Source organism: Zootermopsis nevadensis, unplaced genomic scaffold, assembly GCF_977971745.1.
Source record: "Zootermopsis nevadensis isolate Lab colony 2312 unplaced genomic scaffold, Znev_1.0 Znev_ptg000024l, whole genome shotgun sequence".
Lineage (NCBI taxonomy): Eukaryota > Metazoa > Arthropoda > Insecta > Blattodea > Termopsidae > Zootermopsis > Zootermopsis nevadensis.
In genome coordinates, this window is record NW_028259156.1 from 5,519,898 (window position 1) to 5,536,619 (window position 16,722).

Here is a 16,722-nt window from a genome sequence, read left to right on the forward strand (position 1 = left end):
GCTTGTATTAGTTTGTTCAACATCCGCTCTTTTTAGTGATTCTTTGCAGCAAAACCCAAGTTCGAGGCAACTGTTTTTGCAGTTAGCATTACGCATTCAACAGAACTGCCCCTTTACACCATTTCAGACTGAATTAGACTTCGATGCCACCTGCTGTTAAGTCGCGCGACTAGAGTCATTTTCAACCTGAAGGTCATTTCATCCTCGTCAGAATGAAAGATGATTTACCGACGAACTCAGCAACCCAGAGTTGCTTCAGTGCGAACACTGCCCAAATACTTAACAACGATCACAAGCGAATTTCAAATAAGAAAATGTAGCAGAAGACAAAAAAGGAACACGTGTTGTAAAATAGCTGTTTTATGGTCATTTTAGCTCCATTTGGTTTTCTTGTTTACGACAATACGTAATAATATAACTTCGGGTAAGCTGCTCCACATCTGATGAGTACAGGGCGCCATGATTGGAGTAAGTTCCAGGTTGCGAGATACGACCGAGATGTGTCTGTGGTCTTAATTTATTAATCTAACATTTTTAATATTGTTGTGACATTCAAGCGACACAGCAAAAGAACTCTTTCTTGCAGAGCCTGAAAATGGTAAATATTGTCAGAGCCTACGAATGCTTCCCTAATAATTAATTATTTTTTGCGTGTGTTGAAAGATGAGTTATAAAATATCATTTATCATGTGAGGCAAAAATAGAGAGGATTTTTACTTAACTTTGTAACTTGCAATGCATAAATTGTGTAGAATCAGGTACTGAGAAACTAATGTAGGTTAAGTGTTAACACATAGTGTGGTTGCACGCTCCAGGGAGGTCTCGTCCAAGGATGGCGACACAAATGAGAAGTTCTGCAATAGAAATTAGAAAAGTCACATTTAAGCAAAATCCTTTTGTGTTGGAACGTCTTTACAGCGGCGTTTGTAAGATCAGAAAATTGCGTATTTGGAAAGAAGTTGATAAACTCGTATCTTCAGTGTGAAACAGAGAGTAAGCCCATGAAAATAAAAAATCTGTCTGTCAAACCAGAGTTACGGTGCACAAATATCGGCCAAGGCCTAATAATGACATCAGAATTATTACTGACTGTAACACCTCGAAGGGAACGTGAACCTCAGCCTCCGACACGTGTTCTAAGAGGGCCGGTAAGTAGCCTTGTTCTGATGCGACACGCAATAAAAGTAGGAAAATTACGTGTTCTCACCTTGAAAGGGTCGTCGCTCCTTGGACGCCAAGTGCCCGCTGACCGAGGGTCAGACGCCACCCCGAACTGGTTTTCATCGACATCATCGGCGCTGATGATGTCGAGATGTGGGAGGAAGGGTGGTGATACCTTCTTCCCTCTCAGTTGAACCCAGTCGATGGTCTGTAGACAAAGCACAAGCATAACAGAGTGAAGAATTCTGGCGGAGCCGACATGAGAACACCTCAGTTTGTTATAATTGCAGGGATTACGAAATTAAGTCTTCTGCGTTGATATAAATTGTTGATTTCTTTTTAAGTGTCTTGTAACGTCACATTTACTGGGAGGAAAGTTTTAAGATGTCTAGTCGTGTCCATAAGATTTGTACATGAAAGAAATTTCAGATCAGATTCCGTGAAACTTTTATATTACGGTTTGTTCTGGGATTACAATGAATTTTCTTTGCGTTGTCTGTCTCTTTTGCCCTCAATATGTCACTGAGCTCAAAATATTTCGTAGATGGCAATTTCGATGCAAGGGGCCCTTGGCAATTTCCTTATGCAAAGGATTTCCTCCTGCTGGGAATGCAGACCGCAATTTTTATTTGTTTACTGAAGTTTTGAAACAGTAGCAACTTCTAGAAACCTTGAAACTGCACTTTGCTTCCTTAGAAATACATTAGAGTCCCGATTGTCTGACCTTCAGTTATTCGACGTTCAATTTTATAGGACGTGCTCCATTTTGTAATCGGCCGACTCGGCGTCTTCTGGAATGAGTCGCGCTTCCTGATCGAATTTTATGCACTCCGTCTCTTTAGAGTAATTTTTATTGCCTTCGATAAGACGAGCGGAGATCTACTTTAGTTTCTTAACTGAAGTTACCAATTTCTCATAACGAAGCGATTTCTTTCATTAAATGACGAGCGAAAAGAGAAAGTAGTTTATTTTTCCCGCGGAACAAACTTAAAGTCTTACAGAGACCAGACAAGCGTGGGGCTATGTAGGAAGTGGCGTCAGGAGCCTTACCCTCGTCTTTTTCGATGGTCGTCTCAATTATCCGATCGTCCTTCGGGACTTTGATTTCTTACGTCCAGGAAGAAGGCAGTTCAGAAATGAAGCATTTCTGTACAATATTTTATGGTAACAGATTTGGGAAGACAACTTACGGCGTAGAAAGGATGGCTCTTGATTCCCTCGGCGCCCCTCGCTCCGTCGCCCAAGCGCATTCTAGGGTCCTTCACCAGCAGCCTTGCTATGAGGTGCGACGCACATGGTGGGAAAAAAGGCGGGAAGACCGGCTCCTGAGTCAAAATTTTGCTGTAAAAGAGAATCGAATTAGTAAATCTGCCATTATGTTCCCTGTTAGTATTTCTTTGTTCCTTTAAATGACTTAATTATTCTAATTCACCAAAATAGGTTTTGCAGGTTCATCTATAACAACATTTCGGATGTTTATTTTTGTTTACCATTTCCTTCCCTGTCCCTCACATTTAATTTATTCCCTGTATAATCTTTTGTTTCGGGTATATTTGTGTCTGAATTTTGGTTTCTTCCATGAAGTTGATTCTCTGAGAATTTCACAGGCATTAAAACGGATAACAACTGGTACTCACGTAAACAATGTCTGAATGTTGTTCCTTTCTTCAAAGGGCCTGGTGTAGGACAACATCTCGTACACGACAATTCCCATACTCCACCAATCAGCTGCCTGCAACAATTCAAATTAGGACAAGAGCTTTAATCAGCCACTCCCATTTCTTTTCACCATACAGAAACACAAAAAATTTATGTACGCTCGGTAACTGATGCATATATTATATAATTATAAGCAGCTGATATATACATAAATGTGTTACTCTTTAATGTTACTTTTTCTGTGTGAGATATGAGAAATATTTGCCCCGTTATTGAATCTATATTTGTTGTAACGGACCTTCAGATTATTCCACTGCGATGCTGTATTTGTCTCAGTTACACGAAAGTACGAAATAAGTATTTTCACATCTTCTTGGAAGAAAACACTTACCATGTCGTGTCCCATGCGCCGGATTACTTCGGGGGCCATATATTCTGGAGTACCGCTGCAGGAGTACGTTCTTTTATCCTGTTGATAAAAACAAGATTTTAAATAAGTTACATGTGACAGGAAATGAGACACAGAAACATTTCCCTAACTGTGGTACAAGAAAGAAAACTTTGAGGATTGCTAATACCCAAGGATGCACGTCAGACCCAGTTCTGTTCATCTTCTGACGTCATAACATGTTTCTCCAACGTAATGCGTGTTGGCGTCTTTTTCATGGTCTTCCATGTTCTTACTTTCCAAAAACTTTCAACGTCAAATATGTGTCTGCGTTGCTTATCGCCCTACTTAACTGGCACAGTGTAATTCCGAAAATTTATCCATTAGGAATACTCGGTGAGCTGAATGTTTCACGTGTTTTCTAGGTCCCAGCATTTGCGATTTAAGTTCCTTGCCCAAAGTAAGACACGCGTTTCACAGCCATACAAAACACCTGGTAAAACCATGTATCTTGATGTTTAATGTTTTGCAAGTGGATAAGATACTTAATAGTGGAAGTATTTGTGGAATTTTAAACAGCAAATTAAAGACAACATGCAATGCTGTAGGTAATAAAATCTGCGCTTGTTAGTTGACACCCTCAGAATCTGAGAACTTGCGATGTCCCTGTTAAATGTAAGTATAAGAGAAGTGCTCTCTGAATATGGGTGCCCACATTTCGGAAATTTAAGATATTTCCATTTTTATTGTTCTAAAAGTCTGAGTGCCTTCAAAGAGTTACTCCCTGATGGAGAGAGAGAGATCCACTCATCCGCTACATTCCAGCCAACTCAGCGAATTAAACTGACAGAATAAAGCAGTTGGCACTAAGCTTACCTCCTGATCAGACGGAAACTCCTTCGACAGACCGAAATCCGTCAGAAGAACATGGCCCGCAGCGTCCAGAAGGATGTACTCCGGCTTCACGTCCCGGTGAACGATTCCCAACTGAAAGAAACAAATGAACACGTCTCAAGAGCAGTGGGGAGAAGGAAACGCATTTTGCATTTTCGATATGTGCATTTTTTATGTATTCTTTGCAGTTGATTTAAAGACGATGTTAGTATATGGGTTATATGGCATTGGGCTTCGTAGATCGATCTTAATTACACGCCGTGCATTTTAATTAACTATTTCTCATGTTTCAGCTTAGGTAACTACAGAAAGTATGATTATGAATGTTCTATTACACTGAATTGAGAGATATGAAAGTTGTAAAGTAAACTTTTCTGATTACGGAGAATTACTTGGCGGCTAAGTAATCAGACATGACAGAACTAACCAAAGTCCTTGCTTACTAATCCTGGGAGCATTCTTCAGAAGAAGCAAGCTAAAATTTAGGTATTACCACTTGTTGTGAATTTAGATATTTCTCACAGAATTACAAATGATTCGACGTACTGTGAAAAAGTTAAGGGAATTTGAACAGAATTCTATAGCCCTGAAGTCAGTAAGTATTATGCTGTTCAGTGGAAGTGCTGGTTGCCTACCTCGTGCAGGTGCTGGAGGGCCAGGATGACTTCAGCGGAGAAGAATCTTGTTTCATTCTCCGTAAGCCTGCCTCGCTGTTCCAGCAGTTCAACGAAGTCTTTTCCTGCGACGTAATCTGCAACAATAAAGACGAGATCGCGTTGTTGTGAGGACTTTTAGGCCACTGAATGCTGATGTATTGTATGTTTAATTCGGCAACTGTATAATTACAAATCGAAGCTCTGCAGAAGACTAAAAAGTGAAATATTTAGCGGAAAGCGAAGGATTATTCCGCAAACGGGGTACGTATGAGGACCTTACACATTTAGTTACTGTGATGTTTCGTTTGATGTACTTACCCATTACGAGATGAAGGCGTTCATTCGACTGAAACGCGTAGTGCAGCTGCACTAGGAACGGACAGTCACGCGTTTTTTCAAACACGCGACGCTCCGACCACGCGTTGTCGATGTCAGTCCTCTTCGTTAACCTCCTCCTCTTCAAGTTCTTCATCGCGTAAAGTTTACCGGCGTCACTGCCGTCCTTCTTCCTCGCCAGGTAAACTTCGCCAAATCCTGTAACAGAATCTCAGTTGTGTTTCATCTTGATATCTGTACAGGTACGGGCTGTCGTGTCAGCAAAGTCTCTTTTCAAATAATTATGATACTCTACCCCTTTTTTTCGATACCAAAACTTCGCGATGAATATATAATTCATAAATACGTGGTTCGTCTTCTCTTTAAAAGCTCTAAAACTCTGTCCGGTAGGTCAAGCCCTTGTGCTCAGGATATTACTAGATTATATTGTTTCCTGCGTGGTGACAGAAAGAAGATGAAATACCGTTTAGGTCTGTGAGATTTCATGATTGCAACTTTTATCGTTAAAGTGCTTACTTGGAGTGGTCTTTGACCCATTCGCGAGCTGTCTGCATAATTTGATTAACTCTAACTGCGTTTTTAAATGTCTCCGCAAATAAATGTTGGCATTTCGTAAATGATCCACCTTTTAACATTTCTTAGCATTCATGAGTAGAAGTAGAATTTGGCCTACACAATTCTTAAGATCCCTAATGCTGATTGGGTTAAAGTAAAAGGAATTGACATTGTGCATAAGAAGAACTTCCTCTCGTGTTTATCACTTCCGAAGTTAAGGCATTTCGATTCAGTGTAAACCAGAACGCGACAATAGAATGACGATAACATTAATAAGAGAAAATAGGCCACAGACACGTCTTTCTTGTTATTTCACTGCCGATTAAGTTGCATTGCACTTGATCATGGGCTAGGAAGGACGCTCTAAAATGCTGGTCTTCTTCTCTGCCTACTTAATAGATGCATTAATGATGCAGAAATCAGGTCCGTGTTTTGTAAGCAGAGAAATGCACGGGTTAACAGGAAGTTGTACTTACCTCCTGCTCCTAGAAGTTTGATGATCTTGAAGTCGTTCTGGCGGACATGTTGAGGCCCTGTAACAAATATCATAATTAGTGGCATGTGCTAATATACAATAAAAATGTAAAGGTATCCTGTCGCACGCCATGTAGGCGCTTGGGTGGGGTGAGACGAGGTATAGCTCCTACTTATTCTTAACCTCGGCACCAGATGGGGGTGAGTGCTCAGTACCCCGGTATCTATTGGAGAGGAGGCTGGGTGGTAAGTGGGCCCAAGAGCCGGTCTGGACGGAGGGGCTAGACGAAAAATCCTCTGCCCCTGTCAGGGATCGAATCCCGGTTGTCCAGTCCGCAGTCAGTCACTGCACTGACTGAGCTAGCTCAGTTCCCGTCTTTAATCTACAGGCTTAATTAAAATAATTTACTCTTTTTTTACTCTACAATCCTGAGGATTGTTCGCCACCCCCATTACGGGGTTAGTCTTACGAAGATACCAAGGCCTTGCCCTCCGTGGTCATTCTTTATCCACCAGACTGGAAGAGAAGGGACGCGGATAAACATCCATGGCTGGAGTGGGACTCGAACCCACGGTCGCAACGACGAGAACCATGCCTCAGACCGCGTGGCTACGGAGGCTGAAATCTACAGTTTAAACCGCGCAATTCGCCTTTTGAAAATAGTGTTTATTGTAATCAAGGGGGAAACTACCCCTCAGATAGTTTTGTCTGCTTCATGGCCTCTCAAGTTCCTAACCTCACTCTTATGCAGTATGTTAAATATTTGTCATACGTAGGCGTTATTATACAGTTTAATTATGTTATTATATTTGTAAATTTGCAGAACAGCTGCGTTGCTGTGTTTATTTATATTCTTAGCCGCCTAAAGTGCATTGTCATTTGAGTGATAAATACGGAAGTCACTCATCAAGAGCTTCGTGCAACCTGAAATGAGAGACTGAAAGGTGTTCTTGAAAGTGTGGAATAATTATAATATTTTAAGTTGGCTGTCTTCTGGGTTGTAGCGCTGTGTAGTCTGGTAGAAGATTACCGACGTTTCAGAGGTCTTTGCTGCCGCCATAATCAGGGCGATGGAGGCAGCAAGGACCTCTGAAACGTCACTAAACATCTACCAGATTACACGGCGCTACAATCCAGAAGACAGTTTTCTTCAGAATCAGCACTGCGAAAACGACGAATCCTACAAATGATAATATTAATTTCTGCATATAATTATTCATAAACAGCCCATTTGTACTTAGCTACTCCGACACATGCAGACTAGTTTGTCAGCTGGATGGAAGTTGTTATGTTTGTAACTCGCGGGTGTGAACTGAAGGAATGCTTAACAATGCCCGTTTTCAGTTCGTTGTAATTTGTCTTCCGCTTAAAGTGGATAGTGACACTTGCAATCTGACAGGTGATCTGCTTTAAAAGACGAGAATTACAAACTCTCAAAAGAATCTGAAAGGCCTCATGACAATTTCAGGCGCCATCCGATGGGATGCTTGTATATGGGCAGGCCAGTGAAATACGCGTATATTTAACATCGTTATAAGGCAACAATTGAAAAATAATAGTAAGACAAAACTTTGATCGCAGTAGAGTAATATGTCAAAGTCTATATCAAACATCACGTCTTTACAGTCTGTTGTTTAAAGGCAATGCTGAACCATTCCTTGTAAAACAGAATTAAAACGAAATGTTTAAGGACACAGACCGTTTTCAACTGCACATTGTTGTATAAATCTCTGTCAGAAACTCAATAGCATCCCAATATGATTTATCCTAGTTCCGATTGTTAATTCCATCTGCTTCGGAATGGGAACATTTGGTTGAAGAGTTTACCTAACTTTAAATGCAATACTCGGTAAGAAAAGATTTATTTAAATATAATCAGAGTACAGACATGATTGTGTCGTGGCATTGACCTTCTGAAAAAACTGGGGTTTGTAAATGTTATTAAAGAGGCAATATTCATCCACTGGTTTGTTCCTAACACGGCTACTACAAAATGAAAACGCTCACCTTTAAGATTAACTTTGTTTATGAGACATTCAACTCTGGGCTTGTAAGACGGTGCCTTAGGGCCACGGTGTTTGGAGGTCTTGGCCATATTTTGTTCAATGCTAGTGCGAAAACTAACAAAATGCAGAAGACTTATTTGTGTGCTATCAGCAGATTAAATCATGTAACTTCGGACGATAAGATTATTAGTGAATAACAAATTAGTAAATGTAAGGAAGAAACCGGTCCATCGTAATTTTACGTATTACCTGGATATTTTCTTGGGGGATCTTCAGATACTTCTTCAGTAAATATAAATAGACTGTTTTATTTGTTTTGTTTTAAATTCCTAACCTGCAAGAAGTTTTTATGAATGAGTATTTGTGTTCTGTCACAGTAATTGTTTCCCCTGAGATAATCATCTCCAGAAGAAAATATACAATTCATATGGGAATTTAATTAATTTATGTTAAGTTCTAAAAACCAATATGGCCCGGCTTTAATGTGACGCAACGAAGCACAGGGAAGAAGCCAAACATAACCTTATCCTAATACAATTTTCTCGCTGAATTTATTATATAACTGGTGCATTATAGGTCACAAATCATGCTTAATGCATAATTGAACATCTGTCAGAACCTTTTCCCAAGTGATTTATTATTATCATCCAATCTAAACGTCGGAAATAGAATTCAGTTACGTAATAAAATGTTTAATGTAATTTCACCGTAATCAACAATTGAAAAGCCTGGTATTCCTAGTAACTCTCGACACAATAAGTAAGACACAGAATCATATTTATCATCGTTTATAAACTAGAAACTAATAAACACATTTAAATGAAAACTACATACCGGTACTTGAATAACAGCCAACATCAGGTTCCATGATATCCATAGCTGTTCTAATTAAATATTCACAAATTTTAACACTAAACACTGTTTTAACAAAGCTACAGATTAAATACCTTATTTTAAAACTTACTAATTAACTTAAGTTTCTCTATTATTTAGTCTTTAATCTGAAATTGACTGTGAGAAACGCTAACGGTTCGCACGGCTTGCAATCAAAAATATGACTGACGTATCACAACGCAAGTCCGGTCAAAGAAGTTTGAAGCACGCAGTGTGACTCAATTGTTTTAAACGTCTGAAAGAAGAGTAGGCCATCTTTAATCTCTGACTGCCTGTACGTATGTAACTAGAATTTTTCTAGCTCCTTTCCAAGACGACCTGGAATTATCGTAGGTTATGTATGCATCTAAATGACATATGAAATCCAAATGTGAGGTTTTCGAGATATAACGTTTTGACGACAGTAAATATGTCGTTGATGGTCTTGTGAGTTTTAAGGTCGTGTGGACTTGCGGATTTAATGATTATGGTTCGTAATCTTATTTAAACCCATTTTAAGCACGGAAGTTGTCAAAATAATTTTTAAAAATGATGTTTCTGCATCACAGATAACAGAACGTGTATCCATTGCAAAGATGAGTTGTCTAATGCTGTTTAGAGAAATAATCGTTGTTTGTTCTGATAATATTTCTAAACCCACAAGTAAATTCTGTGTGTTTAAACAAAAATGCATAAAGGATCTAACATGGGTTAAGTGTATAGCTTTAAAAAGATTTCTTTCTGATAATATAAATCTAGGTTTATTTTTTATTTGCGGCGCGAAGTAAATTACAGGGGTTAATAAATTGTCGTCAAATAAGAGGTTATGATCGTACATATCTAGTGGGGGAGGTATCGGAAAGAATTGGCCATTCCCCATAAATTGTTGAACGCCACGAATTCCCTTCGTCAGAAGATTCTAGTCAGACATTTGTATAAACCGATTAAGGACTGATGTGCAGATAAACCTAGATAAGGTCGTGTATTTGAGCATTATTATTACTCTGGAACGACACTTTCGAGACCTTTCGTTTCTGTAGATTTCACGGTGTCTCTGTCTTCAAACTACGTGCGATGAACACGTAAATTGTCTTATGACAGGATTCGAAAAGTTGCAATACTTTGGTGACGTGATTATTCAAACCAGCTTTCTTTCTGTGTGGAATCCAGCTGCCTAAAACTGTGGCAAGTGTGGATTTATAGCGGTGCATCCTAATACCACTGGCTTTGAAGTTTCCATTACGTCAGTAAAAGGTGGATAATGTAGTGAAACCACGATAAGTCAATAAGAATTGCGTTTGACATAAGCCATTTTTAACCCTTAATGCTACTTTAATTCGTGCCGTCTTATCTATAAGATTTGCGAGACTTGATGGTAGGCTGATGAACATTCTGATGCCAGAATAATATTCGCTGTTCTAAATATATAAGAGGCTACCAATTGGTCTATGAAATCGATTATTATTCCTTGTGTTGACGCAGTGTATAGCAGAATTACTTTGAAACTGTGATGTTCACTGAAAAGAATATACATTCACATGGACGAGCCCTAACCTATAAACAGATACAATTTCAGATTTCTCACCAGTCATTGATCAAACAATATTCTTTTGTAAAATGAATGTTTTTCTTATATTAGATAAATCCCCTCCAAATTACTCCGTTGTTAATTATAAAATGAAAATATACGCAGTAAAGTGAGTTGAGTGTCAATGCTACTTTCTTGCAACTACTTAATATGCTTCAATTAACTTGCACATTAAAATTTGACAAAACAAATTTAATTAACATCGTGATATATGGCATTATTTTCTGGGGAAACTCAGTAGACAGCAGAAAACTATCCAAAAGATGACCATTAGAATAATAAGGAGTAAATCATATAGGGAATTATATAAGGAATTTAAAATTCTCTCTATCCAGCAAATTCTGTGTGTTATTAAAATCATTTTGTAGTGGACAGCATAAAAGTTTAAAATAATCTCAGATGTCTACGGATACAGATACAAACATAACCTACAAATAACCTCAGCAAATAAAGAAATTAATTTACTATAGTGAAACCAAAGTTTTAATAATGTTCCATCCACTATAAAAAGTTGAAATCATGACGTAAAGAAATTTAAGCTAGCAACAAAGATTTCTCCTGTCTCACTCCATCAGTTCCTCAGAAAAAATTAAAATCACCCAAACTTCTAACTTATTGGGAATACAGAGATGATGCTTTCTTCTGTGATTATAATGTGCTGTAAAACTGTAGTTGACTTTAAACCACTGTCACGCCAATGTAATTTACATTGAAATAAATTCTACTCTGTCAGTTAATCAACGTTTTGCCAAATTTGGGTGGTCTTCAATTTTGGTAACTCTTCTTTACGAGTACTTGAAACGTGTTGTGGTGAGTTATTTGTTATACACTTTGTTATCATTTGGGTTCTGCTAAGTTATTTAGTGCTGGAGGAAAGTCATTTATATGTTATAAAGAGCAATGGCCATAGAATTTAATTGATATATTTTTTTGTTCTCCAGTTTGAGAAAAAATTCTGATTATCTTTACGTGATTTTACTTAAACCCTTTATTTCCTTCCTGTCAGAAAGGACCTGAACCATTCTTCAGCTATTCCTCGAATGTCATAAAAATGTAATTTGTTTAACAACATTTTATGATTTATAGAGTCAAAAGCTTTTGTTAAAATACAGAATATTCGTGCAATATGAATTTTTGTGGTTAATATATTTCAGTATTGTCCGTTAGTCTGAATGCTGTATCTTCAGTGGTAAAACATTTTTAAGCCAAATTGTTCTTTTCGACATAACCTAACCTCAAACACTTAAGGAAAGTTGGTTACTAGTAAAATTGGCCTGTATTTTGTCACGGTAATTCACTTTTCTTTTTCAGTGGTGTCACTACTGTCATTAAGATGGCGTAGGAAATTCCTCCCTGTTTATTATGTTACAAGTTGTTTTTATTTATCTGAGTTTTCTATACGTCTACTGTACTGCTGATTTTTAGCCGCTTTTATAACATTATTTAATATTTAACAATACTTAGTATAAAATGCTCTTATTTTGGTCATTATTGTTCCTACTGTAGATAACAGAGTCTTTTTATATTTGCAAGATGTTTTTATTCTTGTGTAATCTGGTCATTCGTAATTTTACCTACACTTTTATATTTATTTGGAAATGAAGTGTATATAAACATGAGTTAAACTAATTGTTAGTATCTTTGTCTTTTGTGCAGATTCCCGTGTTTGAGTCTTCAGAAGAATCAGAAACTGTTGTTTCATTATTTACTTTTCTTGTTTTCTGCTGCGGAAATATTATTAATCATATTATATTGGGTGTCATGGGAGTAGTAGAAGATGGGATAAATCTTATAGAATCGACAAGAATATTATTAATTGTTGTACTTGAGTCACTTTGAATTCTTGTTGCAAAACGTAGGTTAGGTTTCAAGTTTTTAAAATGAGGGGGTCGGGGGGAAGGCAGCTCTGGACTGGATTCCTGTGATTTAGGATGGGAATTGGTCTTCTGTAAACTTGATAATGTATCTATGGGTTGCAAAGACTGTCTTACAGGGACTCTGCCCCATATACAATTTCATTCCCAGAATAAAATTTGATTTAATTGCTATTATTATTTATTTACGTAATTTAACTTCCAAACAAATTTGTCTAAATTTTATTGGCCATAGTAAATTTATTATAATACATGTACATTTCCATCTACACCCAATCACAAACTTATTTAAAGGTTTATAGGTTATTGTGAGCCTTAATCTGTGCATTGCTTCCTCCATTTTAAGAAACTGCCACTTTTACCATTCTTAACATATAATTCCATAAATATGAAAGTAAAATTTTAAAATTAAAATAATTATTTCCTGAAATTCTTTATCATTGTGTCTGGTCTCATTACAACCCATGCACGATTTTAACCAGTTCTTGCTACATATATCTCTACTGATGTTTAATGATAATTGTTAATTCTAAAAATATAGTCACACTTACCCATTTTTATCTTTTATTTTCGAAATTGTTTTACTAGTTTTATTCTATTATTTTTTCAGTTTGGATTGATGTGACGACAGACGAATAAAATTGCATAATTAGGAGTATGGGGAGAAATTTCGTGTCAAAGTAAAGCGAAGGTAGGGAGGGTGGAATCCGATATCTTTTGGAGGGAGAGGCGTAGAAAGAGGCCATGAAATTAATATTGATGATAAATATGTTCAGTCGAAAGGAAAGCGATGCATTCTGCACCTTGAACCCCGGCATCTGCTACGAGACTGATCCCACCCAATTTAAGGGTCCTACTGCTGACAGCGAATGAGTCGGGATAGCTCAGTCAGTATAGTGACTAGCTAAGGGCTGAGGCGACCGGGGTTCGATCCCCGACGGGGACAGAGGATTTTTCCTCTAGCCTCTGCCCACCCAGCCTCCTAACCAATGGGTACCGGGGTCCTCTCCCGGGGGTAAGGCGCTGCCGGGGAGTGATGCTGACCACTCACCCCCATCTGGTGCGGAGGTTAAGAATGAGAGGAGCTGTAACACTTCTCCCCCCAAGCGCCTACATGGCGTATAGTGGGACGCTTTAATTTACTGCTGGCAGCGAAGCAGAGGTTCTGCCCGGCTTCCTCCTTAAGACAAGTCTGCCGCTACAACATACTAGTTTGAATGACCAATTAATTAAACTCGCTAGTCTGTAATTGCGAGATAGAATCCTACCACTACTGTGGATTTGTGGGTTACCTCGACCCTTACGTCACTGGGGGTTTGTGCTTCTGAGGGACTTGGCTGTATCTAATCTTTTCCTGCGGTTTGTATCACTTGTCTTCACCGGTATCTCCAAGTTCCTTTTGGCATGGTTGTCAGGTACTGCCTCTTACCATGAGAGAGGAACATGTATTTTACTCATTTGAAATTAATGGCCCCACGCCATACCCACCTTGAAAATGGCAACTGCTGAAATGCTGGATGACATGAAACATTCGACGCGGTTCTCACCCGAAAGCCAACGTTATAGATTTATTTTAAGCAGATAACGTGTTAAATACATTTTGATTCCAACGGGTTTTGACGACGGTAATTTACACTTAAAATTATTCAATGGCAAATCTTTCCATCGTTTGTTCTTTAAAACTACGACATTTCGGAGACAGAACCAGCCTCCGAAACGTCGTGGTTTTAAAGAACAGACGATAGAAAAAGTCCTGACAATGAATAATTTTAAATAAATTTTGGTTTGGGAAGTTTGGTCAGAAGAGGCCGTTCGGAAGATCCAGGCGTACATGACTGATTTAAACATTTCCTAGGTAACGGAGCTAATATTGCACTTATTGAAAATAGCGATTCGTTTTACAAAATGCCTCCAGGAACGTAACCATTCGTAAGACTAGGAACTGCCTGTGGTTTTGAAAATATGCTCGAATGTTAGATTGCTGTTTCGAGTATGTTAAGCGGAAAACTAAAGCTAAGAAGAATACCAACTGGCAGAAATTGTTTACATCGAAATTACTTAAATGCGTGACGACTCTACTTTGGATAACCCTACTTTCACTTAATTTCTGCGGAAATCGAAGTAGATAATAATAATAATATTTAAACTTTTCAACATGAGTCATGAACGACACTTCACATAATTTTTCTTATTTATTCAGGTTTTCACAGTACATTTTATTGTGAGAAATTAGATCAGATAAACTCGTTTAAGTTTAATTTATTTACGAGTGTAATGGGATCCGTAATTCGAATTACAATAAAATGATCATACGCTGTTCTTCTATCTTAAGGTCCTAGTAATGCGTTCTATGCTCTGCACATTCAACATTAATTTTTAATTTTTTTAAAAAAACACGTAACAAAACATTTCTTTCCACGTGGTTGCCACATCTCAAAGAGAAATAACAGGTAGTAGCATTTGTGAATAGGTCCATTTTGAATCTGGTTTTTCTTTATCACAAAGGGAGGGATACGGAGTTATAAGAGACAGTTTACTCTGCGTTTCTCCCAGAGTAACCGAACACGTCAAATGTGATAAGCCGCAACACCTCGGCGAGTGGGCAGTAGTGACTGGGTATAAGCTGGTCGAACTTGGTTCAAATCCGGAGAAGGACATTGCGTCGCAGACAGCTGCCAGACCCTCCTAGCCTCCTGTTTAATGGAGGCTTTTTGTTTTTAGATAAAGCAGCCAAACGTGGAGCTGACTGTTCGTCTCCATCAAATGTAAAGGTTAAGAATGCGTGGCGTTTTACCACCACACCCCCCATACGTCTTAACTGCTTGGCGTTTAAGATGTTTTTGAAGTAGCATTAACGGTGGACCAACAGAGTGCTTCAACGTTTTAATGCATTTTGATTTTTTGGGGTTTAAGTTGGTTCTCAGAGCAAATAGGGACCTCTTCCATGTTATTAACAGATACGTTTTCTTTGAGGTAGGACCTACTTTACAAATGACACGAATTTTGCATGTTACAAATATTGACAGCTTTTGTGTTTTCTATAATTTTATGTTCAGCGGTTTGGAAAGAATGACAAATATTTTCAAAACGGCATATTTAATCAAGAAACAGAAGGTCTTACTGCACCATATAAATTAATAAATTGTAATTTCTGATGAGAGAAATTGACGATACAAATGTCGGACGTAGGCTTACGAAAGGTCTGCCACTAAATGTCGATTCTGATGACTAAGACGCATCGTAGACTCTGATTTTTATCTCGGCTCTGACGCAGCTAAAGGCCTGATTGGATTTTAGTGCATTTATTCGCCGTGTAAATTTGAAAACGCACACACTCACATATATGCTGTTTTCATTTCTTTTATTATGATTCACATAGGATAATGTTCCAAATTAATTATATACTGGAACTCTATTTTATATATTGAATTTATTGGAATCAAATGTTTTTGAGAAATTTTAGTGTGATTTATCTTCGACTAAAATAATATAAGAAAATAACCAAAGCGATACGGACCAAAATTTAATTTTAAATTTATATTTAAATTTAAAATTTATATTTAAATTTAAAATTTATATTTAAATTTAAAATTTATATTTAAATTTAAAATTTATATATATATATGTATATACATTCTGGGAATCCTTCTAGTTGTCGTGAATATAACTGTTTACGACCTTAACCAGAACTGGAGCTATAACCACCTTGTCGTATCGAAATTTGAAATAAAAGAAATATGTTTTTTGTAAATCATTTATTACAAAATACAACATTTAATCAAACAATACAGTTAAATCACAGAAATATTAGACGTAAAAACTACGAAAAATATATCACACAGTGACTTCTATAAGTAAACACCTGCGTTAGCCGCGTCATAGCTCAGGTGGTTAGGGCTAGAGGTGGGATTCTTACCGCGGAGGCTCGTGAACACACCCACGGCAGTCCATGTGGAATTTGTGGTGGACAAAATGGAGCTAAGACGGGTTTCTTTCAGAGTTCTTCGCCTCTACCCTGTCGGTACAATTCCACCACTCCTCCATATTAATTTATTCGTCATATGAAAGATGGAGAGTTAGCGGTTCAAGTTCCACAGGGACATTGTATGAAAGACATGTTATCAAACGCGCAGTAGAAACAAAGTTTCCCTACGTGTAATAAAGATGTACTTAAAGATAGCAAGAATTATTATAGATTAGTGAATATAATGATATACATATATCCTACGGTATAATTTAAGTTTATTATGAGCGGCT

The 16,722-nt window shown here is 37.7% G+C and overlaps 2 protein-coding genes across 2 annotated transcripts in view; one reads left to right on the plus strand and one right to left on the minus strand.

The window, feature by feature from the left end:
• LOC147872697 (eukaryotic translation initiation factor 4 gamma 3-like) overlaps window positions 1-16,722 on the plus strand; it is a 116,005-nt gene that overhangs the window by 31,289 nt on the left and 67,994 nt on the right. The window lies entirely within an intron of this gene.
• LOC147872699 (ribosomal protein S6 kinase alpha-4-like) lies at window positions 739-8,219 on the minus strand. The gene is made up of 10 exons (XM_087355411.1): window positions 8,132-8,219; window positions 6,126-6,182; window positions 5,077-5,292; window positions 4,738-4,853; window positions 4,085-4,195; window positions 3,212-3,289; window positions 2,799-2,893; window positions 2,352-2,502; window positions 1,208-1,369; window positions 739-854 (listed from the first exon to the last, which is right to left on the minus strand). The coding sequence occupies exons 1-10, from the start codon at window positions 8,217-8,219 to the stop codon at window positions 780-782; spliced, it is 1,149 nt and encodes a 382-aa protein (XP_087211537.1). The 3' UTR covers window positions 739-779.